This window comes from Notolabrus celidotus, chromosome 6, assembly GCF_009762535.1.
Source record: "Notolabrus celidotus isolate fNotCel1 chromosome 6, fNotCel1.pri, whole genome shotgun sequence".
In the NCBI taxonomy this organism is placed as follows: Eukaryota; Metazoa; Chordata; class Actinopteri; order Labriformes; family Labridae; genus Notolabrus; species Notolabrus celidotus.
The window spans coordinates 24,465,478-24,490,178 of NC_048277.1; the positions used below are offsets into that span (position 1 = coordinate 24,465,478).

The 24,701-nt window shown below is 38.3% G+C and overlaps 2 protein-coding genes across 2 annotated transcripts; one reads left to right on the plus strand and one right to left on the minus strand.

The window, feature by feature from the left end:
* Positions 1–1,683: 1,683 nt before the first annotated feature.
* On the minus strand, positions 1,684–17,063 carry LOC117813989 (serine-rich adhesin for platelets-like). The gene is made up of 31 exons (XM_034685077.1): positions 16,715–17,063; positions 15,014–15,065; positions 14,892–14,909; positions 14,727–14,798; positions 14,307–14,399; positions 13,725–13,844; positions 11,631–11,711; positions 11,421–11,519; positions 11,250–11,336; positions 11,094–11,168; positions 10,850–10,942; positions 9,720–9,809; positions 9,023–9,109; positions 8,859–8,933; positions 8,164–8,232; positions 7,940–8,041; positions 7,749–7,835; positions 7,590–7,664; positions 6,801–6,869; positions 6,578–6,667; positions 6,401–6,499; positions 6,239–6,319; positions 5,280–5,366; positions 5,117–5,191; positions 4,732–4,815; positions 4,549–4,629; positions 4,330–4,398; positions 4,023–4,112; positions 3,576–3,701; positions 3,328–3,478; positions 1,684–3,194 (listed from the first exon to the last, which is right to left on the minus strand). Exons 1-31 carry the CDS (start codon positions 17,033–17,035, stop codon positions 2,732–2,734), a joined length of 3,261 nt encoding a protein of 1,086 aa, XP_034540968.1. The 5' UTR covers positions 17,036–17,063; the 3' UTR covers positions 1,684–2,731.
* Positions 17,064–18,323: 1,260 nt separating this feature from the next.
* On the plus strand, positions 18,324–23,477 carry LOC117814000 (aromatase-like). Its single transcript, XM_034685098.1, is given in 10 exon segments — positions 18,324–18,374; positions 18,836–19,024; positions 19,672–19,887; positions 19,890–20,060; positions 20,226–20,402; positions 20,490–20,604; positions 20,688–20,802; positions 20,883–21,045; positions 22,322–22,563; positions 22,644–23,477. Coding segments are annotated over 9 exon segments (1,635 nt in total). The 5' UTR covers positions 18,324–18,374; positions 18,836–18,840; the 3' UTR covers positions 22,896–23,477.
* The last annotated feature ends 1,224 nt before the right edge of the window (positions 23,478–24,701 follow it).

Genomic DNA, 24,701 nt, shown 5'->3' on the forward strand with positions numbered 1-24,701 from the left:
TAAACTTTTGACTCATCGGAGTAGCCACCTTTGGCACCTTTTTCTTGCCATATCTAAAGCAACACATTACTTTCTGGAGTACAAGACTGTTCAAATATTTCTCACGAGGGTATGGTACCACAGTGTGTTCCAACACTACCTTTATGCAGACAGAGGGGGTTGGAAGTAATCAAGGACAGTTGGGACACCTGTAAGAATTGGTAGCACCAACTTTCAAGGCTTGACTAACCTCAATTGCTGCAGAACAGCAACCCATTTTTTGTTCCCTGAAAAAGCCCTTTTCGTATAATTCTGAAATGCACATTCTTTTTGCAGTTTTGGGTAATCTTACCCTTTCTTTTTTACCTCTGGCAGTTCACTTACTTTTGTACCATTTGAAGCTATTCAATGGACGTGAAGTGCTTGGATTTCAATTAAAAAGTAGAAAGATTTGGGTGTTCTAAAACTTTTGACCGGTAGTGTAAGTGCAGTAAGACTACATCGGAGTACATTCTGTTACATTATGTTTATTTAGAAACCATTACTTGAAATCTCTAAAAACTATACCATGGAATAAAAACTGAAACTAAGTTATTCCAAGCACAGACAACTTAGTTTGAAATGTTCATCTGGAATGAAACAAACGTTACGTAGCTCAACCAGTTTTCTCAGGTTGGACAGTGAATGTTTATATGTTTGGGCAGAGTGGGAAACAGGGAGAACATTTCAAAAGATACGTATCATTCTTCATTTCAAAAACCTCTAACACAGGCTGAAGATATATGACCATGGGTGCTCAGGTGGAGAATTATAGCCATCATTACCACCTCTAAATGAACTGCCTGACCTGAGTGAAATTTGCTCTGTGGAGATGCACGATATACAGATATGGCTAAACCACTGAGACAAACAGAATTACACAAACACAGTTTACTGTCTTAGAGATCAGATTTCAGAAAAGAGAAGGAAATTCATGAGCTGACTTCAAAGCTTAAATAGTGAGTAACTAGAGCAAAAGCAATGAGTTCCCCCAAAAAATTATACTCAAGTAAAGTACAGATACTCAAAAAATTTACTTAAGTACTGTACTCAAGTAAATTTACTTTGTTACTGTCCACCACTGATTGTGAGATGACACATGAAGCATATGTTTTGCCTTTTAAACTCACAGAGTTTACCCAGTGCTCTGTAATAAACAAGTGTAAATCAACGAAATCCAAATATGCATGAGTAAGCTGATCCTTTAAGAAAGCCAACTATAATGTAGGCTACTGGAGTATGAGATAACTGACATCCCAGCAGACAAGCATACTAGGTTACATCACATAGAAATCATTCACAGGGGTGAGCTATGATAGCAGATAGCAGAGACGTCTCAGAAACATTTTGTTCCCAAATGAACAACAATGGTAGAATGAATGTAAAACCAAAACAAAGATAATGGAGAATGACCAATATACAACTTTTTTTCTCTCTATCTAAAGATAATCACAAATTTGAGAGATTAAGAGCTCTAGCAAGATTATGTAGAATATACTGTCATGGCAATTAGAGTTTTTTCTTCAAAAGTTAACAAGGCCCTCAAGCTTATACATAGAAGGTAATGTATCTCTTTCCATCAACATTTTTTTTTCTGATAGTTGAGATAAACATTAAACTTATGAATCAAAGTAGTCTAAACTTAAGATACAATTTTTGCACACCTCATCACCGTGATCACTAAAGCTCATCATCGTTTATACAGTGATAGAGGATGGAACCCTAGTCCATGTCTACCTTAAAGTGCACTGTTACAACAGGAGTCATGGCTTGCAAAATCACCCAATTACCTTTAAATATCAAGTCTAGTCAAAAAAAAACTTAAGTAATGTCGTGTCTGGAGAGAGGGGGTCTGAGGTGTCCTGCATGGGACCTTGCTTGATGAAAAACACAGATGAAATGTGCGTTTATCAAAAGTTGATTGCAGTTCTTCTGTTATGTCACCCGTGGGAAAAGTGTGCCAACCTCCGTTTCTAAGATAGGCTAATTCAGAAGCTTCTCTGGTTTATATTGCTGTCACCTTTAACCTGGAAAAAAAGAGCCTCCTGGGGTTTTTTGAGCTCACTTGGGATCTGAGGCTCCAACTATGCAGACTTTGTCCACAAGGTAATCCGGCTTTGGCTTTTTCTGCAGGCAGTCGTTCTGCTTTTTCAGTGTGCAAGTGTTTCTGTTTGTCTACTCTGAGCCCAAGCAGTGGGACAGAAAACAATCTTTGAAGAGGTTTTGAAGTGTTGCCTTCAGGGGACAACTTTGCTCTTGTAGTTCCTTACCTCCAGTAGCTGACGTAGCATAAAAAAACATTGCATTACAACTAGTAAGATAAAGTAAATCCCCACAGGCATGCATCCATTTTTTTTACATATTTCTTCTAAAACATATGCCTCATAAGAGAAATATGTTTAGACTTTTATTTATGTGGTTTTGATAATCTCAACAAAATATTTGTAATTCAGTGACTCAATTCCCCAGGACCATTCATAAATACATGCTGTATAAAACCAACATTGTGTTAACATCAAATTAAGTCATCAGTCATGTGTGATCTAACAAATAGTACAGACAATTATGCAAACAGTTACCAGCCTGGCCGGTTAAACCTCTACCAGGAGCTCCTCCTTTTTGAAAAATCAGGTCACTGTGTCAAGACATTCTCACAAACTGAGGTAATAAAAATGTTCTGTTGCTCATTTTACATTTTTGTGGTTATTTTGTTTCAGTGCACTTTGAGTTTCACTTTGCAGGTTTTCACGCTGCTGTTGTCCCACATGTACAAAAGCTTTTTGTTGGGATAATACGACAGCATAGTCAAGATGCCATCAGCAGGTCTCAACTCAAAACTTGCATCCTGGGGACTTTTGTTCAGTAAGTCAAAGGCGTACGTCACCGTCCTGTCGCTGACGTCTGTGAAATACAGCAACCCACATACAATGAAAGCATTTCCTGCTTTAGCTGTGGGGTAGTGAGTGTTAATGACTGACTCCACAGTGAACGTGTCAGGGTCAAGCTTCGCCACCATCGTGTTATCATCTGTGCTTGATGCGAAAATGACCCAGAGCCCGTTGTCATCCACAGCAAACTTGAAGTATGTCTTTGAGTTGCGGAGAAGATATGTCAGGTTGTTGTATCTGCTGTTTGCCATGATCAGAGTCTGTGTTCTCCTGGTGTTCAGGTCAAACCTGTAAAAGATTGATCCAAAGTAAGTTAAGAAGCTTGGTACAAAAGTCAAATGTTACATGACACAAAAATCAGCATTATGGATCATTTACAGGGTAAGGGAAGTCCTCTACATTTTTAACCGTAGACACTTACTTTATCAGTCTGTTCGTTCCTGCGTTGTGAAAGTAGAATTTCCGTTTGTAAACAACATGACCACAGCCCTGGTAAAACTTCTTGAGGTCTATGTTTCTGTCGCTTGTCTTTGGAAAAGTGGAAACATCCCTGTACTCCATTAAAAGCCGACCTGGAAATGTGGAAAAGAGATGTGTAAGTGATGAATTCACAATAATATAATAACATCTGTGATGAATGGAGGACCTTTGTTGTTTTCAAAAACCCACCTGAAAAATGATCGGCCAGCCAGTATCGACCTCCATCCAGCTCAGATGCATCTGACATCCAGGCTCCAAACGTACTCTGCATCTCTGTGGCTTTCTCCGAACATCTGATAGATTTAATACTGCACTCTGAAAAATTAAAGATATCATCCTTAGTATTTCAAATGGTTGCTAGATAGTCAGGCAGGCATGCAGGCAGGCATGCAGGCAGGCATGCAGGCAGGCATGCAGGCAGGCATGCCGGAGGCAGGCCGGAGGCAGGCCGGAGGCAGGCCGGAGGCAGGCCGGAGGCAGGCCGGAGGCAGGCCGGATGGCAGGCAGATAGGCAGGATGGCAGGCAGATAGGCAGGATGGCAGGCAGGCAGGCAGGCAGATAGGCAGGATGGCAGGCAGGATGGCAGGCAGGCAGGCAGGCAGGCAGACAGGCCACCACTCAAACCAGATACTCACCAGATCCCATGGTTGATTCTGTAAATTTACTAGAGTCCGTAAAACTGAATGTATCTCTTCTGTCATTGGCTGGATGTGTTGTTGGTGATACTGTATAGAGAAAGATGAGACATGGTGCAAATATTGAATGTGATCAAAAAGAAAGTCAGGCAGGCAGTCAGGAAGGCAGGCAGGCAGGCAGGCAGGCAGGCATGGAAGCCAGCCAGCCAGCCAGCCAGCCAGCCAGCCAGCCAGCCAGCCAGCCAGCCACCCAGCCAGCCACCCAGCCAGCAAGCCAGGCAAGGACAATGTAGCAGAATCTTCATACCTGCTTTTGTCCATCCCTCATTGGTTGTTGTATTGGTCTTATTATTCAACTGGAGTTGATGTAAATTATCTAAATAAATTGAAAGAAAAAAAGGCATGTTTGATCTTAATTTAGCTTAATTTTAAACAGTTTAAAAATGATGAAGAGGCTTATAAACTATTTCTCACTGTGAAGTTTTCAGTACCAAAACCAAACATGTATAACAAGACAGTTTCATACCACTTGACATGGCTGTGTTGATAATATTCCCGCTGTTATTGAATGCATCATTCTTTTGAGCCGAGCCCACAGAAAGTGAGACTGTGAAATGAAAGGATACATATTCAGATATAATCATAATAACATATTGTATCTCTGAAGTCATTTTAATTATAACATTAAGTTCAGAACGGATTGTCCTACCTGTTGATGCTTGACTTGATGCCTCTGTAGTTTTCTCTCGTTTGGTAACGTTTGAGGTGTTGTTACTTTTGTCTTTGGGAGACTCTATGAAGAAAACAAAGGTATCAGGTATGACAATTTTATTTTTTTAATTTTAAATGAACTCTTATCTCTATGATATATCTGCCACTACCTTCCTCTACCTGAGAAATAAAGAAAAAAATCTGATGTTTGGTAAATCTGTTGTATTACAAGAATTGTGCTTGGTCCCTGCCATACAAACATAATAAAATAAATAATTCTTAACATTTCAAAAACACTTTTCACACGTCTATCAAATTAAAAGACTGTTTAAGTTAAATATATTATTTGGTAAACAGTTACAGCAATAATGAGCATATCTTACCACTTTTCACGCGTCTATCGATAACAGTTCCACTCTTACTGAAGGCATCACTGTTTTTGTCAGCAGACACTGTAGCTGTGGTGTGAAATGAGACATTAAATATGATGTCTTAAAAATTCTGTTTGCATGTTTTATTCTGAATTCAAAAATCCATTTTTTGTACCTGTCATAAAGCTTCCTGGTGTCCCTGTTACTCTGCTGGAGTCACTCAGGGTGTCATGGTTGTCATCTTTACGGCGAGGGACAGATTCTAGAGAATGAAGAGGTTTTTTTTTGTTGTGTCATATGTCAAATTACAGTTTATTCAACACACAAATCACTTACAGTGGCTTTTTGGACAAAGGTGTTACTAGAAATTGTGACATCTTTTTTTAAATTGATGTGTACAAAATGTTCACAAATTGTAGAAATTTTCTGAAGAAAGCACTTCATAGGATGTGTTGTTGTTTTTTAAGAGCTTATATAATGGACAATGTACCAACATGTTTAAAGTAGGGCTGTTAAACTATCAGTTTTCCAGATTTTCTGATTAATCATAGAATCACATTTTTACTGCATGTTTAGAATTCCATTATTTTGCATTTCAAATCAGATGACTGCAGTGAAATGTCTTTTGTGGTCTCACCTTTAGACTTGTTATTCAAATATTGGCCTTCACAAATTGTGTAAAGTACATTTTGGTATTAGGGATCTCTTTTTTATAGGGGTGAAGAGCCACTAAGAAGATTTACTAGTTTTCTCTCGTTTGGTAACGTTTGAGGTGTTGTTACTTTTGTCTTTGGGAGACTCTATGAAGAAAACAAAGGTATCAGGTATAACAATTTTACAATTTATTTTTCAATTTTAAATGAACTCTTATCTCTATGATATATCTGTCACTACCTTCCTCTACCTGAGAAATAAAGAAAAAAAATCAGATTTTTGGTAAATCTGTTGTATTACAAGAATTGTGCTTGGTCTCTGCCATATAAACATCCTAACATTTTAAAAACAAATTCATGATATAAATCCTGGAAAGACTGTGGAATAAATGTGTTGATGAAACCTTTCCGAATGCTTGTTGTCTATATTAATTGCACAACACATATTCAGAACAAACTTCTTACAGTATGGCAGTTTTACCTCTTTTTATGGGTGTATCAGAGATCTTTCCACTGCCATCGAAGGTGTCACTCTTTTCAGTCATGACTGGAGGTAGAATTCCTTCAGAACGAAATGAGAGACTGCAAATACTGATGGAGATGTGAAGCGACAAAGAGGCTCATAACATCAAACAGTTTGTACCTGTGATTAGTTTGATTGGTGTCTCTGTGACATTTTTTGTGTTAGAGTCATTCAAGATGTAGTCGTCGTTGTTCTCTTGATGAACCATCGGTATCTCTGCTTGAAAAACCAATCAGAACGTACAAAGATGATCCAGGTTTTCTCTAAACTTTCCCACCACTGAAACCAGATACTCACCAGATCCCATGGTTGATTCTGTAAATTTACTAGAGTCTGTAAAACTGAATGTATCTCTTCTGTCATTGGCTGGATGTGTTGTTGGTGATACTGTATAGAGAAAGATGAGACATGGTACAGATATTGAATGTGATCAAATAGAAAAGTCTTCATTCACAAACAGCATTTCATAAAATCTTTAACTCATCTTCAATAAAAGTTCAAAGTCATAAAGTTTACTGACCAGTTGCTGTCCATCTGTTGTTAGTGGGAAATTTCGGTTCATGGTTGATGTTGGGTGAATCTGTAAAGTCTATAGGTAATAATAAAATAAATAAGATTATTTCTCTTCATATCTTATAAAAATGTAACAATAATAATAATAATAATATATGATATTTATATAGCGCCTTTCAAGAAACCCAAGGTCGCTTCACAGGGTCAGGTAGGGGGTCTGGGGGGTAGGTGGGGATATCTAACAGGGAAAGGCCTTGAGGAAAAGGTGCGTTTTGACAGCTTTCTTAAAACTGTCCAGGGGTGGGGCGCTGCGGATGTCGGGAGGGAGAGGGTTCCACAGAGTGGGGACTGCCACACTGAATGCTCTGTCCCCGAAGATCCGCAGCTTAGTCCGGGGGATGGAGAGGAGACCCAGATCAGAAGACCTTAGGTTCCCAGATGAAGTGTGTTGGTGGAGGACGTCAGCCATGTATTGGGGGGCGAGGGCATGCAGGGATTTGTAGATGAGGAGGAGGAGCTTATAGGTGATGCGGTACTTTACAGGGAGCCAGTGGAGGTGAATGAGAGTGGGGGGGATGATACTTCAAAAGTACAGAGCTGTAAATTATGTGTAACATCTAAAATCTTACTTCATTGTTTAAACAGTGAGCCTTAAAACTGTGTGAAACCCTATCATGTAAAATAAACAGACATCATACCACGGCTAATGAACTGAATTTGAGGAAAGAGACAAACTATAAAAATATAAATGCGTGACTTTGTTAATACTGATAAGAAGTAGATAAGAGTTTCTTACCACTCTTTGTCGTGGTGTCTTCAGAGGTTCCACTGTTATTAAATGCTTCAACTTTTATGAAAGCAGAAAGTGACTCTGTTGAATAAAATAATACAAACTTTAACATTATAAAGTTATATTCACTTGTTCAACTCGTAACTCAAACACAGCGCCTCCTACCTCTTAATAATCTCATCCATGACTTTGCATCATCTACTGTGCTGGACTCATTCAGGTCTTCGTTGCTGTCTTCTTTGCCAGATGACACTGAGTGCAAAAAAAAATTGGGTTCAACATGATTTTTAAAACTGGATAGTAAAGGCTATTTTCTTTTCATTCAAGTTTCCCTGCATCTCAAATCTTTTGTTTACCTGATTCCTCTTTGGCATGAAGAAGTGTCATGGACTCAGTGACAGTAGAAACATCTCTGACGATGTCCATTGTACTGTGTGATGGTGACACTGCAGAAACGACTGATGAGATATAGAAACAGAATTTTTATTGGGATCATGGACAACATATTACATATTACAAAAACATATTACATCACTTATTGGAGTTTTATTTTGAAGTTTTATTCATAAAGCTCACTTACCAGTTTTTGCCCTTTTTTTGTTGCCGCCTGTCTTGGGCCTTTTTCTGTCCTTGAATGAATTTCGAGAGTCTAAACAAATTATAGTAGAAAAGCATAATTCACATGTTTTCATCTATTCACATATACATTGTATATATTTAAAGACATACCGTTAATTGTAAGTACCCTTTAACTACTACAAATCCTGAATATTCATTTAAACTGATATTTTAGTCTGATATATATGTTTGAATATAACTTTTTTTAAAGTTCATTCCTATTTTTGCCTGTCAATTCTGCTATTAGTCAATATAACTGGAAAAAATACTATATATTATATATATATATATATTCAACATCCTGTATACAATACCTTCATTCCCAGTGCTTTTGTACACATCGAACTGTAACTATTCTATGTTTCTGTATATACTTATTATTAATCCAAATTATACTATTTCATACGCAGTTATATCTTATTTTATTCCTTCTTTCTATAAATATGTTGACTTATTCATACTGTCTAAGAGCATTCTGTAACAACTGAATATCCCCCGGGGTAAATAAAGTATTTCTGATTCTGTTTCTGATTCTGATATCCATTAATATACATGAAACCATATGACCCTTGTAATTAACAAAAAACAAATTAAAAGACTGTTTAAGTTAAAAATATTATTTGGGAGACAGTTACAGCAATAATGAGCATATCTCACCACTTTTCACGTGTCTATCGATAACAGTTCCACTCTTACTGAAGGCATCACTGTTTTTGTCAGCAGACACTGTAGCTGTGGTGTGAAATGAGACATTAAATATGATGTCTTAAAAATTCTGTTTGCATGTTTTATTCTGAATTCAAAAATCATTTTTTTTGTACCTGTCATAAAGCTTCCTGGTGTCCCCTTTACTCTGCTGGAGTCCCTCAGAGTGTCATGGTCGTCATCTTTATGGCGAGGGACAGATTCTAGAGAATAAAGAGGGGTTTGTTGTTGTGTCATATATCTAAATTACAGTTGATTCTACACACAAATCACTTACAGTGGCTTTTTGGACAAAGGTGCTACCAGAAATTAACTTAATGTGTAAAAAATGTTCACAAATTGTAGAAATTTGCTGAGGAATGCACTTCATAGGACGTGTTGTGGTTTTTTTAAGAGCTTGTATAATGGACAATGTACCAACATGTTTAAAGTAGGGCTGTTAAACTATCAATTTTTCTGATTTTCTGATTAATCACAGAATTTCAATACTTATCACATTTTTACCGCATGTTTAGAATTCCATTATTTTGCATTTCAAATCAGATGACTGCAGTGAAATGTCTTTTGTGGTCTCAACTTTAGACTTGTTATTCAAAAATTGGCCTTCACAAATTGTGTAAAGTACATTTTGGTAATAGGGATCTCTTGTTTCTAGGGGTCTAAAAGCCACTAAGAAGATTTACTCAAGTGCTCAGTCATTTTCTGTGATCAAAATTAAGGGTTTAGAATTAAAGAGGGTAGTTAAATTTCTCTTGATTACAAAACAGTAGAATAAGTTCAGAGGTCTAAAAACAAGGTCAGGTTGCTGCTTACCAGATTCTTTGTGAGTGTCTTGAAGATTCTCAGAGCCACTGACATCAAAACCACCTCTGGCTGTATGAGCTGGATTGGGCGTTGGTAACACTGTGGGGGACAAAAAATGAGATTCAATAGGATGTGAAAGTCTTTGTTGATGAGAATCTGAGTTGGAAAGAACAAATCGATTGGGTTAGCAGAAAACCTAATAAATCTCTTGGTATTTTAAGAAGGATTAGTCATCTTGTTTCTACAAACTGTCTCCTTATTCTTTATTACAGCCTAATTTATTCATATCTTTCATATTGTAATATAGTTTGGGCTTTTACTTTTCCTACGACTCTCCATAAAATTTTGCTCCTTCAGAAACATTTTGTCAGGATGGCAACTCGATCGAAGCCACACGTCTCATCTGCTCCTTTGTTTAAGAAACGCCAGCTTCTTAATATCTATAACATCAATATCTTTCAAATATGTGTTTTTTTTGTATAAAATACAACGTGAAGGGAATATCCCTGATCACTTCAAGTCTTACTTCAAATCAAATTCACAGGTCCACTCTTATTCAATTCGTCAAACTTTATTTCTTCATCCTCCTAAATGTTTTACTTGTAGAAGTCAATTCTCGATACGTTTCAGGGGCAGCACATTCTGGAATATTTATTCCAAAGGGGCGAAAAACAGTTTATCTTTAAAATGTTTTAACGGATGCTTGAAAAAACTTTTAACCACTGTTACTTAATTATACTCATCCTGCTCAACCTCATATTCATAGACAGGTATCCATACACATCATATTCACATGTTGTACTTTTGAATTCCGTTGATGCAATAACTGTATTTATATTAATTGTTAATTTTGTATATTCTTATGTTATAGAATTTAAGTATCAAATATTGTCTTTATGTGTCAATTTAGTATTTTTTTAATACATTTTTGATATTAGAACATTATTTGGTTGGAGGCTTCAAATAAGCTCTGTGAGTTTTCTGTCTCTTCCTGCACAGTTTATTATTTATCTTTGCTATTTTTTTTGTTTGCATTTCCTTTTAATTGTGCAAATAAATAAACAAACATAAACAAACAAAGACATTAACATTAAATCTGAACATCAAACATTTGATGATCAAGTCTCTGTATATCTCACCTGGTAATAAACTTAGAGATGCCTCTGTTAGACTGCCAGTGCTGGTTTTAATCCCTGTGTTGTGTCTGTAGTCCGAACCAGGTGACACTGACTCTGCAGGGAAAAAGGAAACAGACGGTACAGTACAGTGTCATTCTGAGACAGTATTCAACTGTATATGGTATCAGACTGACAGTTAAGTGCAGGTGAATATTATGTTGAGATGGGTTTAAAGTACAGTATCAACAGACTTCTGTTTTTATACCTCTTCTCATGTCCTTGTTGTTTCTGCTGCCATCTGAGGTTTGACTGCTTTCACTCAGGTCTGGAGGTAGAAGGGCTGTACAATAATATAAGACATTATTTAATTACTGCAAAATCTAATTGTGATGTATGGTTAAGGGCTGTAAAATGTCTGTACCTGTTAAAAATGTTATTGGTGTCTCTGTAACATTGTCTGTGTTGGAGTGATTCATGGTGATGTTAATATTCTCTGCAGGAATCGACACTGGTAAATAAAACAGAGAAGTCCTCATGTTAACATGTTGGGTGTTTTATGATTAAAACTAAGTTTCCTGCAGCTCGAGGTTACCAGTTTCTGAGCTTCCGATGGTGGTTTCTGGAAGTTCTTCAGAGTCAGTCACGTACAGTAGATCTGTTTTGTTTGCAGATGGAAGTGTAGTTTGTGACACTGAAGAAAAAAAGATAAAGCATTATCTTATATTGTATAAACAAAAGATAGTCTTTAATAAAAAAAACCAACTTGTGCTCTGAATTATTTTCATGTTGAATTTCTTCCTACCAGTCTTTATAGTTGCCAAGTTTCTGGTGCTCTCTGTGTCAGTTTTATTGAAGTTCTCTGTGCCGGGAGAAGTAGATGAATCTAGAGAAAATAAAAGATGAACTGCTGTGAGTGTTTTTACTTTGAAGCTTTATGTACTGATCATTAAAAGAGAATCATAAATGCAAAGAAAAGTTTACTAAACACTCAATAACAAGCTATTCAAGTAGCCACAGTGCACACTTTATTCAAAAAGCCCTGTTTGTTTTAGTTTTTTTCATGAAGAGAATCAAAGTCTGACAGTAAAGTTTGTCTGTTCGTAAAAACGCTTGTTATATTTCTTGTCAGGTTAATGAAGTTTCATATGAGGCACAAATGAGCACGGGGTTTAAAAAGAGTTGCATGGTTAATATTTTCCCTTAAAGTAATAAATAATTTAATAATGAGGCATTTTACTGGGGAATCGATCCGTGATGCTTCAGGATAGAATAAACAGAGAGCAGATTCTCTTCATGTGCAGGTGTTTGTTAATCAGGTAAACACAGAGACAGAGCTCTGTTACTGTTTATATTTATCAGAGTTATTACAGTGAACATGTGTGCAGATAACAAACAGCTGATAAAGCCGTCATCACAAACCGACGTCACTTCACGTGACGCTCCGGAGGAGAGGACGTCTTATTACTCTAAATACAAATCTCCTCTCTCCTCTGGTTTCATTTCCTCCGTATCTCTGGTGGGAGGGGCTAAGACGGGAGGAAACGACGCAAGGAAACGACGCGAGGATGGGCGTTAAGAGCTTTGAGATGCACCCCCCAGAGTTTTCTTGTTTGGTGTTTAGTTTGTAAATTTGCAGCACTTTTTTGTTGTCTTTCTAGGGTTGTGGCTCCCCCTGTTGGATGACAATTGGTGTACTGGTTCCAACCTCCTCTTTGTACACTGACAGTTTTGATGGAATAGCAAGAATACACATTAAAGAAGGGTGTCTTATCCAAAGCATGTATGTGGCTACATTTGAAGGAGAAACTGAAGGGCTGTCATGGACTCTATTTGTCAATAAAATACACACACATTGTGATCAAATATCTGGCAGAGGCCTCAGCCATCATTTCACACAACTCAACAAGGCTGTGTTTGAAGATTTGGTGGTAGGACCTGTTGTTTATTTATTCATTTATTTATTTATTATTTAAAAGGATATGCATATTAATCAGCACTTCTATAAATGTGCCAGAATTAGCCAAAAGGCTAGTTTACATCTGTTTTTTTTTGTGATCAATTTTTTTTTTTTTTTTTTTTTATTGTTTTTAAAGCTATGCAACACAATGAAATATCAACTGTATGGGATAAGTCGAGGCATATCATGAAGTAAAACAAAGAAAAAAAAAATAAAAAAATAAAAGAAGGTATGGCGACACCCACCCCAACCCACCCCACCTCAGAATAGATCTCCGTATGATAACAACAGGGAATTCATCGTGATAAAGGAAGTGAATAGTGACAATGACATCATTTATAACATTAATGTAAATAAAAATAAAGACAACAACAAAAGGAGATGGTCAAGTAATACCGTAATAATGCTCATTTAAATCATAAAGTTAGACATATTCTTTGATCTTAGTTATGGATTTTAACCAGAATGAGATAGTGGTTCCTGTGGCTCCGTGCATCTTGGCCACTGAGAGCTCCATAACAGCTATATCAAGATATGCTAGTTTACATCTGTAGTCCCTTGCCAGATGTTAAAAAGGCTCCCTAAAAAGATCAAGATTATACAAAAATCAAATAGAGCAAAATAAGATCAAAATAAGAAGGTAGAGGAGAAACTAAAAAACAAACAAACAAACAAAAAAGAGAAGAAAAGACGGAGTACAAATAGCACCATACAATTAAAAATGACTAAAAGCTACATAAGGACATAATATGACCGTATTTGAGTAAGTGTCCATGGACATAAAATACATGGAGCCAGACAATCAGGAAGCAGCAATAAGGAAATGTTAAAGAAGACACATGCCGACCCAACAGGACAACATTTAACAGTGCTGTACACATTTGCATCAGGCAGGTTGTGATAGTGAGATATATTCTGACTTTGTAGAGAGGTTCTTACCCTGCGACATGTCGGTCTGATGGATTTTTTCTCTGGCAGTCTTCTGTCTCGCTTCTTGACAGTACAAAGCAGGGCAGGCTGGGCCAGGTGGGCCAGGTGGACCTCTCGGACCAGGAGGACCTTCATAATTTACAGACAGAAGCTTCAAGTCAGACACAGAAAACTGGGCTTATAGATAATGGGACTGGTCAGTTCACACAGGATATTCGAATTCAAAGAAGAATAAATAGTATATAGAAATAATAGTATAGCTCAATTTTGCTGTAGCTTTTCAGTAAAAACTTTAAAAATACACTTATTTTTTCACATCTAAGTTTGAAAAAATTCACAAAAAGTTGAGATTCAGTTTGGGTTTTTCATCCTTCAAGAAAAGATAAGAGCCAACTTTCTGTTGTTTGCGCCTCACCAGTGGACTAAACATGTCGAGTTTGACCTAAAAATACACCTTCGGACTACATTCAGAAATAAAAAATATTTAGAAAACTTCGGTGACATCTTTTCTGGTTAAATCATCATAACATACTGGCAGTAGTATGTTAAACACATTATTGTATCAGGTTTGTATGCGTTGTCACCCCTCACCCTCAATGAGAATGTCATTATAGGTCTCGCCTTTCAGTCGCAGAGGCCCAGGGTCTCCTTTAGGTCCACGTTCTCCTTTTTCACCAGGGGGTCCTAGTCATTGAGAGGTGTCGTCATTAGTTAAAGATGGAAATCTGAACTGAAAACAGGACGCTCAAGCAGTTCAAAACAACAACAAACAAACACTTTAATCTGTCTAATAACCATTTCCCATCCAAATCAACCTCCAAAGCTTCTCCACTGAGGCAGCTGAGGACACAGTCCCTGCAGACAGTGAGTCTGATGTTATGTAACTGCTGCTGAACAATGGAGACTGTTACAAACTTCTGACTGACTTCACTCAGAGCTTTTTTGTCTGCTCGACACACTTCTTCTATTTTTAGTCTGCATGATGGTTGTTAGATTTCTGAGAGACTTCACCTTTCCTCCCTCGTCTCCCCTCAGGCCCGGGCACACCCTGCAGTCCTGGTAAACCAGGTCTACCTTGCAAACCTAATGGGCAAAAAAAAATAATAAATTGACTATAGGAGCAGTTACATCTTTGATTAAGTCCCTGGTGCCGCTGATTAAAGATGCAGATCTTACCTGGTGGTCCAGGTGGGCCTGTAGGGAAAAATAGAGAATATTGTACATCAATCAAAAACACTTGAAGCCCCGGCAACCGTAAAGACCAAAGAACTATGATGGAGAGTATTTACTGAGTGCACCTGTTAAACAAATTCCTCTGGAGCTGTTACACAGATCCATGAAGGTTTTGATCTAAAAAAAAAAAGAAAACAGTCGGTCAGGTCAGTGCTGAGTGTAAAAACACCTGTAACACTTCAGAGGTAAAGTCAGAGCGCTTTCAACTCACATAGATAAAAAAATAAAACACCATGTCTGTTTTTATTAGACAGCCCTTCTCAAATAAAACTTTGTATTTTGTTACCAGGATACATAAGAAAATTGCAACTATTGCAGTTTAACATCATTTGGAAGTGGACACAATATTTGATTAAAGCAGGTGCAACAAGCTTAACTTGCTGATGTTTATTTTCTTGAAGCCAAAAGTTGACACACTCGAGCCTCTGGAAAAAACATTGCTCGTGGTCTTTGTTGTCTACTGAATTCAACTGAACCAACAAGACTTGTGTTTCTCACTGGACCGAAGTGACATTGATGTTTATTAAATTACTTCAGAGCTATATCAGAAGACTATTTAGTCAGCCTTTACAATTTTAAAGATTATTAACAATGATATGAATTAGTTAACTTATCTTTTTTGTATACACTACTGGTCAAAAGTTTTAGAACACCCCCATTTTTCAAGTTTTTTTAATGAATATTATGCAGTTCAATGTCTTATTGTGCTCTGAAATGAAAACATTGAACAAATAAACAATTGAATTTCAAAAATAAATCATGGAATCAATTCATAAACCGAAATGTAGTCTTAACTTTTGACTCATCGAAGTAGCCACCTTTGGCACCTTTTTCTTGCCATTTCTAAAGCAACACATAACTTTCTGGAGTACAAGACTGTTCAAATATTGCTCACGAGGGTATGGTACCATAGTGTGTTCCAATACTACTTTTATGCAGACAGAGGGGGTTGGAAGTAATCAAGGACAGTTGGGACACCTGTAAGAATTGGTAGCACCAACTTTAAAGGCTTGACTAACCTCAATTGCAGAATAGCAACCCATTTCTTGTTCCCTGAAAAAGGCCTTTTCATATAATTCTGAAATGTACGTTCTTTTTCAGTTTTGGGTAATCTTACCCTTTTTTTTCTACCTCTGGAAGTTCCCCACTTACCTTTGTACCATTTCAAGCTATTCAATGGACGTGAACTGCTTGGATTTCAAACAAAAAATTGAAAAATGGGGGTGTTCTAAAGCTTTTGACCGGTAGTGTATACTTGTGTATCTCTGATGTGTAATTGTTTTTAATATGCCTAGAGCTGCCAGATTTAAATAAGCATCTCTGAGGAATTTAATCAACAAACAGTAATTGCCCCTGTTAATTAGTCTGCACTGTCTCCTCTTAAATACAGTAAACAAAAATATCACCATGCTGCCAAACAGCAGCGCCCTCTGCAGATCTGCCACTCCCCGGCAGCCGAAAGAGGTGCAGGCACGCTCTCCACTGCTCAGAGTGTTTATCCAGGAAACACTGAGTGGAAAACCAAACTTCTTCTTAATCTCTGTTACAGACTCACAGATTCTTCGCATTACTTGAGCATACTTCTTATCCCTCATGGGGGAAGAAATGTTTCTGTTAAAGTTGACAGCACAGAGCTGTTCATTGCTCCCCTGTTTCTCTCATAACAACATAACAAGACTTTTAGGAATCCCTTTCATAGAGAGATCTTTCTAAGAACAGAGTCTATGATGACTTTAAAACAAGAGCCCACATGTGAGGAATCTTACAGGGACCATAGAGTAGGTCATCAGCATCAGCATGTCCTTCTCTTCTTGGCTTTGTGTCATCTCTCCCTCCAGGTTTCTCTTGTTGCGAAGGAGCTCCTTCTCCCATCCAGTCTCCCCGTGCTCCGTGGGCTTGATTCCACCCTGCAGCATGCAGCTCTGCCACAGCACCTGCACCTGGGCGTCCAGCCTGCCAAGCTCCCCCGTCAGCTCTTTCTGTCGAACCAGCAGAAACACTAAACCTGCTGAGCACAGGAGCAGCAGCACACACATCCCAAAGAGAAGCACTTTCCATGCAGGAAAAGCTCCACTCTTCTCCCTCATGGTTGAGTTCTGTTCTTCGTCTGCAGAGCGATCTGTGGGCGCTAAGAATTCACGAGCACATATCTGAATACCTGCCAACAGATGAGACGTCAGAGGGAAGCTACCCTGTAAGCTGTTAGAGAGTGATAAACATGTCAAAATCTGTCTGTGACTACAGTGGGAACCATGTGATGCATTGCGCAAGAAGAGGCATCTGGCAAATAGTTGAATTCTATAGTCACACTTCATTTAGAAACCATCAATGGACATATTTCCAGAGTGACATGTTGTGTTCTTCCTCTCATCCTTCTGGTGCTTTTCTTCTTAACATTGTCTCCAGGCTGTCCCACACAAAATTACATGGAAGTGGAATAAATAAGTAGTGAACAAGGAGAGCATTCTCTACATCTACAAAAGAGCTTTCAGAGCACTTTCGGTAAATAGACTGTGGGTGTCTGGGTGTTCGTGTGTGCTGCAACTGCCTGTTTATGATTTTTCTTTTTCTTGCATTGTGTATTTCCAAATATAGAAAAAATGATCACTTCTTAACTTAGACAATAACATTACCCTTTCCAGGAAGTTTTAACTTAGCAGTTTGGTCTCTAATAAAATAAGAAATGCATGTTTTCAGCCACATTGAGATAAAAGCCCCTTACTCAAACCTCTTAATCTGAGGCCAACATCAGCAGCAGCATTCCAGCCTTTCATAAGTGGCATGATTAAAGGAAGAGTTCACATTTTGATCTACCCTCATTTTTGAAGCAGGGGTGCTCTGAACTTTAAATCCAGATGTCCCTCTTTTGAACCGTTTGTGGTTTTTCTTTGTTAAAGTGACATTTTCTCTCTCCCCCCTGCATGTGTCCCTTTTCTGAACTGCTGAGTAAATCCCTGCTCCCTTTAACACAGGTCAGTCTGACCCAGCTGATTAATTTCCCCTTGAAAAGACTCCTCACTCCATGAATTGGACATTGGGGTTTCTTTTTTCTAAACAAAGCTAAACACAGAATAAGCCCATTTGGAAGAAAAAAAAGGTCCAACTGATGAAAGACCTGCTGGTTTTTCATTCAGGTAAATTAGAAAAAACACCTTTTTGTACTTTTTGAAGCTGCTTTGTGGTTCAGACCTTCACTGTTATCTGGCCTGTTCAGTGTTCCGCCATGTAATGGTACTTGTAAACCCCGAAGAGGCAGTGTCTCTAAGCAACCAGTGAAGGGAAGGCTTCAGCGAGGATTTATAAACACTTGATTCACTGAGATTTATTTGGAAGGAGAATGTTGATCATCTTTAAAACCCGAGGAGGAAGCTCTGCATCTCTCCACTCTGCGCAGTGACCTGTCCGGAGCAGGAGAGAGCTGGCAAAGTAAGTACTGCTCTATGTTAATATGGTGATGAAGAACTTTCAACTGATTTTAGTGTTGTATTTTTCTTCAGGAAAATGCACAGCTTTCTGTGTTTCATTCTTAAGAAAACTTAAGGATTTTTTTGAGACCCTTATTCCACAAGTTGGCTTATAATTTTTGAATTGTAATTCATTTGCAACTTTTTTCAGTTTGATAGACTGTGTAATTATCACACAAAAATATAAATAAATTTTAAAAATATTTTTTCAATAATATAGAAAAATGTGCTAACAAACTGTAATGAGATATCAGATTTTACACAAACAGTCCATCCTGAAGCTTCATGTGGGTATGTTTTGTTTTAATGTTTGCTAGTGAAGCATTACATCAAACCAAACACTGACTTACACAGGATTAAAAAAAAAGCCTGTCTCAGTTATATGATATTATCTTGTTGAACTAATGGATGAATGGTTTGTAGGCTGTATGAGTGTCAGTCAGCGTGTTCAGGTGTGTATACTTGGAGTCATGAATGGGATACTGCCTCTGGAGACACTCACCTCTATCATGTTGGTGAATGTATCGTCTGAAGTCACCGTCTTCCTCCTCCTGCTGCTCCTGTTGCTGCTTTTCACTACGTGGAGCCGAACACATTGCTCACAGATACCAGGTAACGGACTTCTGTTCTTCTACTCAGCAAATGTGGACTTATCTATGTGTTCAGGCGACCATGGCTCTATGATGGCAGAGATAACATGGAAAGCCCTTATTTTACAAGGGTCATTTAAAGGCTTTTTTTGACCGCAGGAACTTTACCCCTGAACCAGGGTCTAAATTTGGTTCAGGGGTAGATAATCTCCCCCCTGAAAAGCCCCTGCTTGGGGGGTAGTACTTTTCAAAGGTCCTGGGACTTTTGGTTGAACGTAATGGTGTTTGTGGAGTTTACACAGTTGTTGAAACACAGAGGGAGTTCCTGGGAATGCATTCTAGCTTAGTTTTTTATGAAGATTTCAAAATTGTATTTAATGTAATTTTTTTTCTCCATACGTCACTGGCCTGATTTGCACAATCTACCCGGGACTTCAGCCCGCGGTCGAAACGCAGACAACAATGGGGGAACAGGAACCTTTTAGTTCCGGGTAAAATAGTTCTGGGGGCTAAAAGACCCTGGAACTCTTGGTCGAAATGCACCTTAAGTCATTTGTATTTTGAATAGTGACAGTGTCAGGTTATCTGCACATATCTGTGATTTAATAACCAAGTATCTTTCACTTCAGCAATGACAGGAGTCTGCTGTAAATTATTCTTTTTCTGGAGGTCCCTCCTTCTTGGTAGGACTCGGTCCTCTTCTGACCTACAGCAGGTTTATCTGGACCGGGATAGGAACAGCCAGCAACTACTACAACAACAAATACGGCAGCATTGTGCGGGTCTGGATTAATGGCGAGAGGACCCTCATCCTGAGCAGATAAGTCTCTGAAAATAAAGCTTTGTAAACTCAGATTTTATCCTTTGACAGTGTAATGAGTGAAAGCTGCTCTACTCTCACAGGTCTTCAGCTGTGTATCATGTTCTGAGGAGCACGCACTACACAGCCAGATTCGGGAGCAGAACAGGGCTGGAGTGTATCGGGATGGAGGGGAAGGGGATCATTTTCAACAGTGACGTCCAGCTCTGGAGGAAAGTGAGGACTTATTTCTCCAAAGGTGAGAAATAACCATGCACAGAAAGTAGAGCAACAGTATTCTAGTGCCTTTTTTTTTTTGCCGTTCTCACTGCAAAGTTTCCCAAAAAGCTAGCAAAAACAAGCTTGTCAATAAGAGAAACACTGCTTTATTGCATTTGAATTTCTGTTGTGTGTAATTTTACAGCTCTGACAGGCCCTGGCCTCCAGAGGACAGTGGGAATCTGTGTGAGCTCCACAGCCAAACATCTGGACCGCCTACAAGAGATGACCGACCTTTCTGGACATGTGGACGCTCTGAATCTGCTGAGAGCCATCGTGGTGGACATCTCCAACAGGCTTTTCCTCAGGGTGCCGATTAATGGTCAGCTGTTTCTTCACTAACTGCAAGTCTACACCCTGGTTTTGTATTTTCTACAGCTTCTGACACTGATTTTGTTCTATTACCCAGAAAAAGACCTGCTGATGAAAATCCAAAGCTACTTTGAAACATGGCAGACAGTTCTAATAAAGCCTGATATATTCTTTAAGATTGGGTGGCTCTACAACAAGCACAAGAAAGCAGCGTAAGATCCTAACAGTAACAGTCATTCAACATCAACCTCCAATTCCTCCAGCAAAGTTTTTGTTGTGTTTTTTGTTCCAACAGCCAAGATCTGCAGGACGTGATGGAGAGCCTGCTAGAGACGAAGAGGCAGATAATAAAGGAGTCAGAGAAGCTAGACGATGATCTTGACTTTGCAACAGAGCTCATCTTTGCTCAGGTTTGTCTCCTTGTGAAAATTGAAACATTCGAATGATGGAATATGTTTGCCACATACCCCATTAATTTGTCTTTTCACAGAGCCATGGAGAGCTCTCAGCTGATAACGTCAGACAGTGCGTGCTGGAGATGGTGATCGCAGCTCCTGACACACTCTCCATCAGCCTCTTCTTCATGCTGCTGCTGCTGAAACAGAACCCAGATGTGGAGATGAGGATAGTAGAGGAGATGAACACAGTCTTAAGTAGGTGCATTTGTGTTGTAATGACAAAAAGGCAAGGCAAGTTTATTTATAAAGCACCATTCATAAAAAGAGCAATTCAAAGTGCTTTACAGAGTTAAAAACAAAAAACAGAACAGTAATAATCAACAAAAACACACAGCAAACACTTCAAACATTTAAATTTTATATGCAGCCAGTTATGTTTGATCTACTCCTTCTCTCTGTACTTCTGCACTTCTGTAACTTAACGTACATAGTAAATAGTGTTGGGTCTTATTATTTATTTAAATAAGGAGGGATTATTATAATCAGCCCCCTTCACTGCTCTGAAGTCAGTAATTTGTGAATCTTACTGTCCCACCGGACACAGAATCCCAACTGATCTTGTCTTAATCAAAATGAACCTTTAATTATTCGATTCATCTCAGAACTTCTTCCCAAGGAGTAAGACTCACACATTGAATCTTTGTGTCGAGTCGCAGCCTGAAGCTGGCTCAGACCTCTCGACACCCCCGCAGAGTGCCCGACAGTCCAACATTTAATTGTAGATCCAAAATCAGGTTAATTCCATAACGCCATACCTTGTCAGAAAATACCCAATTTAAAATATGACATTAAACAAACATAAGCATGGAAACATAAAAAAAATTAAAATCTAAGATCAAGAAAGAAAGAAAGTAAAATTAGTTACGAAACTTAGTTAGAGACTGTCATATTATGTCCTCATGTAGCTTTTAGTCATTTTTAATCGTATGGTGCTATTTGTACTTTTCTTTTCTTCTCTATTTTGTTTGTTTGTGTTTTGGTTTCTCCTTAACCTTCTTATTTTTATCTTATTTTACTCTATTTTATCTTTGTTTAATCTTGATCTTTTTAGGGAGCCTTTTTAACATCTGGCAAGGGACTACGGATGTAAACTAGCCTTTTGGCTAACTCTGGCATATTTACAGAAGTGTTAATTAATTAATATGCATGGTCCTTTTAAATAATGAATTAATTAATTAAAACTCAGTTTTTAAAATAAATTAAAAGTTTGTAGTTAAAGAAATAAAAACTAAGGTTTAAATATGGGTTTTGATTTAAAAGTGGTCAGAGTCAGGGCTTGTCTAATACTCTCTGGGAGATTATTCAAGGTCTGTGATGCATAATAACAAAATGCTCATTCTCCATGCTTTGTTCTGACTCTTGGGACGGTCAGTAGAGCAGCCCCAGATGTTTGTAGTGTCCTCGTAGGTCCATATGACACAAAAACAAAAACTACTCTAACAATCTTTAAATGCATAATTTTAATTTTCAGGAGAAAAAGGTGATGGAAACTTGGATTACCAAAGCTTGAAAGTGCTGGAGAGTTTCATAAATGAGTCTCTGCGGTTTCATCCTGTGGTTGATTTCACCATGCGCAAAGCTCTGGAAGATGACAACATTGAAGGTGTTCAAATTGCAAAAGGAACCAACATCATTCTGAACATTGGACTCATGCATAAAACTGATTTCTTCCCAAAACCCAAAGAGTTCAGTTTGACAAACTTCGACAAAACAGTGAGTCAGCTGATCATTTCAAAAATACTCTGAGTCTGTAAAACAGCAATTGAGCCTTTACCACCTCTCTTTGGTGGCAGGTCCCCAGTCGTTTCTTCCAGCCCTTCGGATGCGGGCCTCGCTCCTGCGTGGGCAAACACATCGCCATGGTGATGATGAAGGCCATCCTGGTGGCTCTGTTATCCCGTTACACCGTGTGTCCTCGCCAAGGCTGCACCCTCAACAGCATCCGGCAGACCAACAATCTGTCGCAGCAACCTGTGGAGGACGAGCACAGCCTGGCCATGCGCTTTATCCCCCGAGAAACACAACCTCCACACAGCCAGCTGTGACGCAGACACACTTACACATTCTGTCAGGAAACGTAGAGCTTTAAATGTTTGGGGGGATGTAATAGTACAAGGGCAGGGTTGTTCAGATATTCAAAAACTCCATAACCTGCTGTACACTGTCATTTTTGTTCTGCTCTCAGTAGTTTTTCCAAGCATGTAAACACTCAATTTGTGAAACCACGGCAGATGTTTGCCTGCTACGACACTGACCTTAGGTCAACACATTTAAAGGTATGAGTTGATTCAGAGCTTTGCTACCTTAATTTCCTGGCCTGTAAAATGCAGCGTAAGGATAAAAAGAGTGGGCATAGATGGAGACTTTGTGTACTGCCCAAAGAAGCCAGTAAAAATGTATCCTGTGGTGCAAACTAGTTTTTATTTTGGACTTACACTGACTTTAACAGCTACAGCTAGTCCAGTTGGTAATGCAGTAAAATTATATGAAGTTAGCAAATGAGCCTGTTGGATATAGGGTATAACTTGTTTCCTTTAGCGTTAAAGGCATTACCGTATTAAACATTACTTACATATGGTAGGCTACAGTGAGTGTTTTTTTGTGTTATAATTCCTGCACATTGTAGTGTGAACAATACGCTTTACATTGGTATACAAAGTTGGCCCTGAACAACAAAACAAATTTACAAAAGATGAAACAATTTTACAAAGTTGGAGACAAATTTACATTTTGGAAATCATTTTTACATTTTATAAAACAAAATTACATCAGCAAAACACTTTTAGCAAGAACAACACAAATTTACTTTTACCATTAAGTCTGACTCCTTCTAGTCTGACTCCATTTAGCCTGAGGCTATGTGGTCTGAGGACGTTTCATCTGAATTCTAACACATGATGAAGATTTTCCGAGACATGATGCTTTTTCATCTGAGGTCTGACACCTCACTCTGAAACCCGAGGATGTCCTAATATGTAAACCACATCCATCTCTGTTTGGTTTCTCTCCATCAAAACAAACTAAATGACCCCTCACTCGATCACTTCTGGATCACTTCCAGTATTTGGTACATTCCCTTTCCGTAAAAATGAAATGTTGATTTGTTTCAGAAATGGTAAAAGTGTTCCGTCGTAAGTAAAATTTGTTTCCTTAAATGTAAATTTGTTTTGGCCTTGGTAAAAGTGTTTTGCTGATGTAATTTTGTTTTATAAAATGTAAAAATGTTCTCCAAAATGTAAATTTGTCTCCAACTTTGTTTCATCTTTTGTAAATTTGTTTTGTCCTTCAGGGCCACCATATTATACAGTAAAACCCTTTAAAACAGGATCATCTCATATTGTTTCCAATGTTAGATATTTGTGAAAAGGATATCTTCATTAAAAAAAGACTGTTTTTGTCAGCCTAACAAACCTTGAATTTGAGTCAAGCATCGAGTTCCAAGTTTTAAATTCATCACTAAGAAGAATCTGGACTGAGTCCACACATGAGTCGATTTATGGTTACTCTCTTAGAGCATCCTGGCAGGACCTGTTGTTGCTGACGACATACATGCAAGTTAACACACATGCAGCCCTAGTTTGAAACTTGATCAATTATAAGGGCCCAAAAAGGGCCAAAAACCCCCAGTCTTAATCAATAAGTCCACATGAAGTCAGTGTATGAGTCCAAGTCCAGGTCCCTGTCATCAGTGCTTCAATCTAAGTTGAGCCACGAATCCTGAAAACCAGGACTTGGGTCCAAATTAAATTTGAGTGCAGATGTTTTTTTCAGAGTCTAATAGAATGTGGACCATTTCATATCTTTGTCAATCCATTTGGTGTATGCCTCAGTGAATACATTTCATCAATACA

Coding starts and splice junctions, on each gene's coding strand:
- LOC117813989 (XM_034685077.1), bottom strand. CDS start 17,035: ATGAGGGAGAAGAGTGGAGCTTTTCCTGCATGGAAAGTGCTTCTCTTT. Junction 8,233..8,858: donor CGATAGACACGTGAAAAGTG/GTGAGATATGCT, acceptor TAATTTGTTTAG/ACTCTCGAAATTCATTCAAG. Junction 6,320..6,400: donor ACCAATCAAACTAATCACAG/GTACAAACTGTT, acceptor TTCGTTCTGAAG/GAATTCTACCTCCAGTCATG.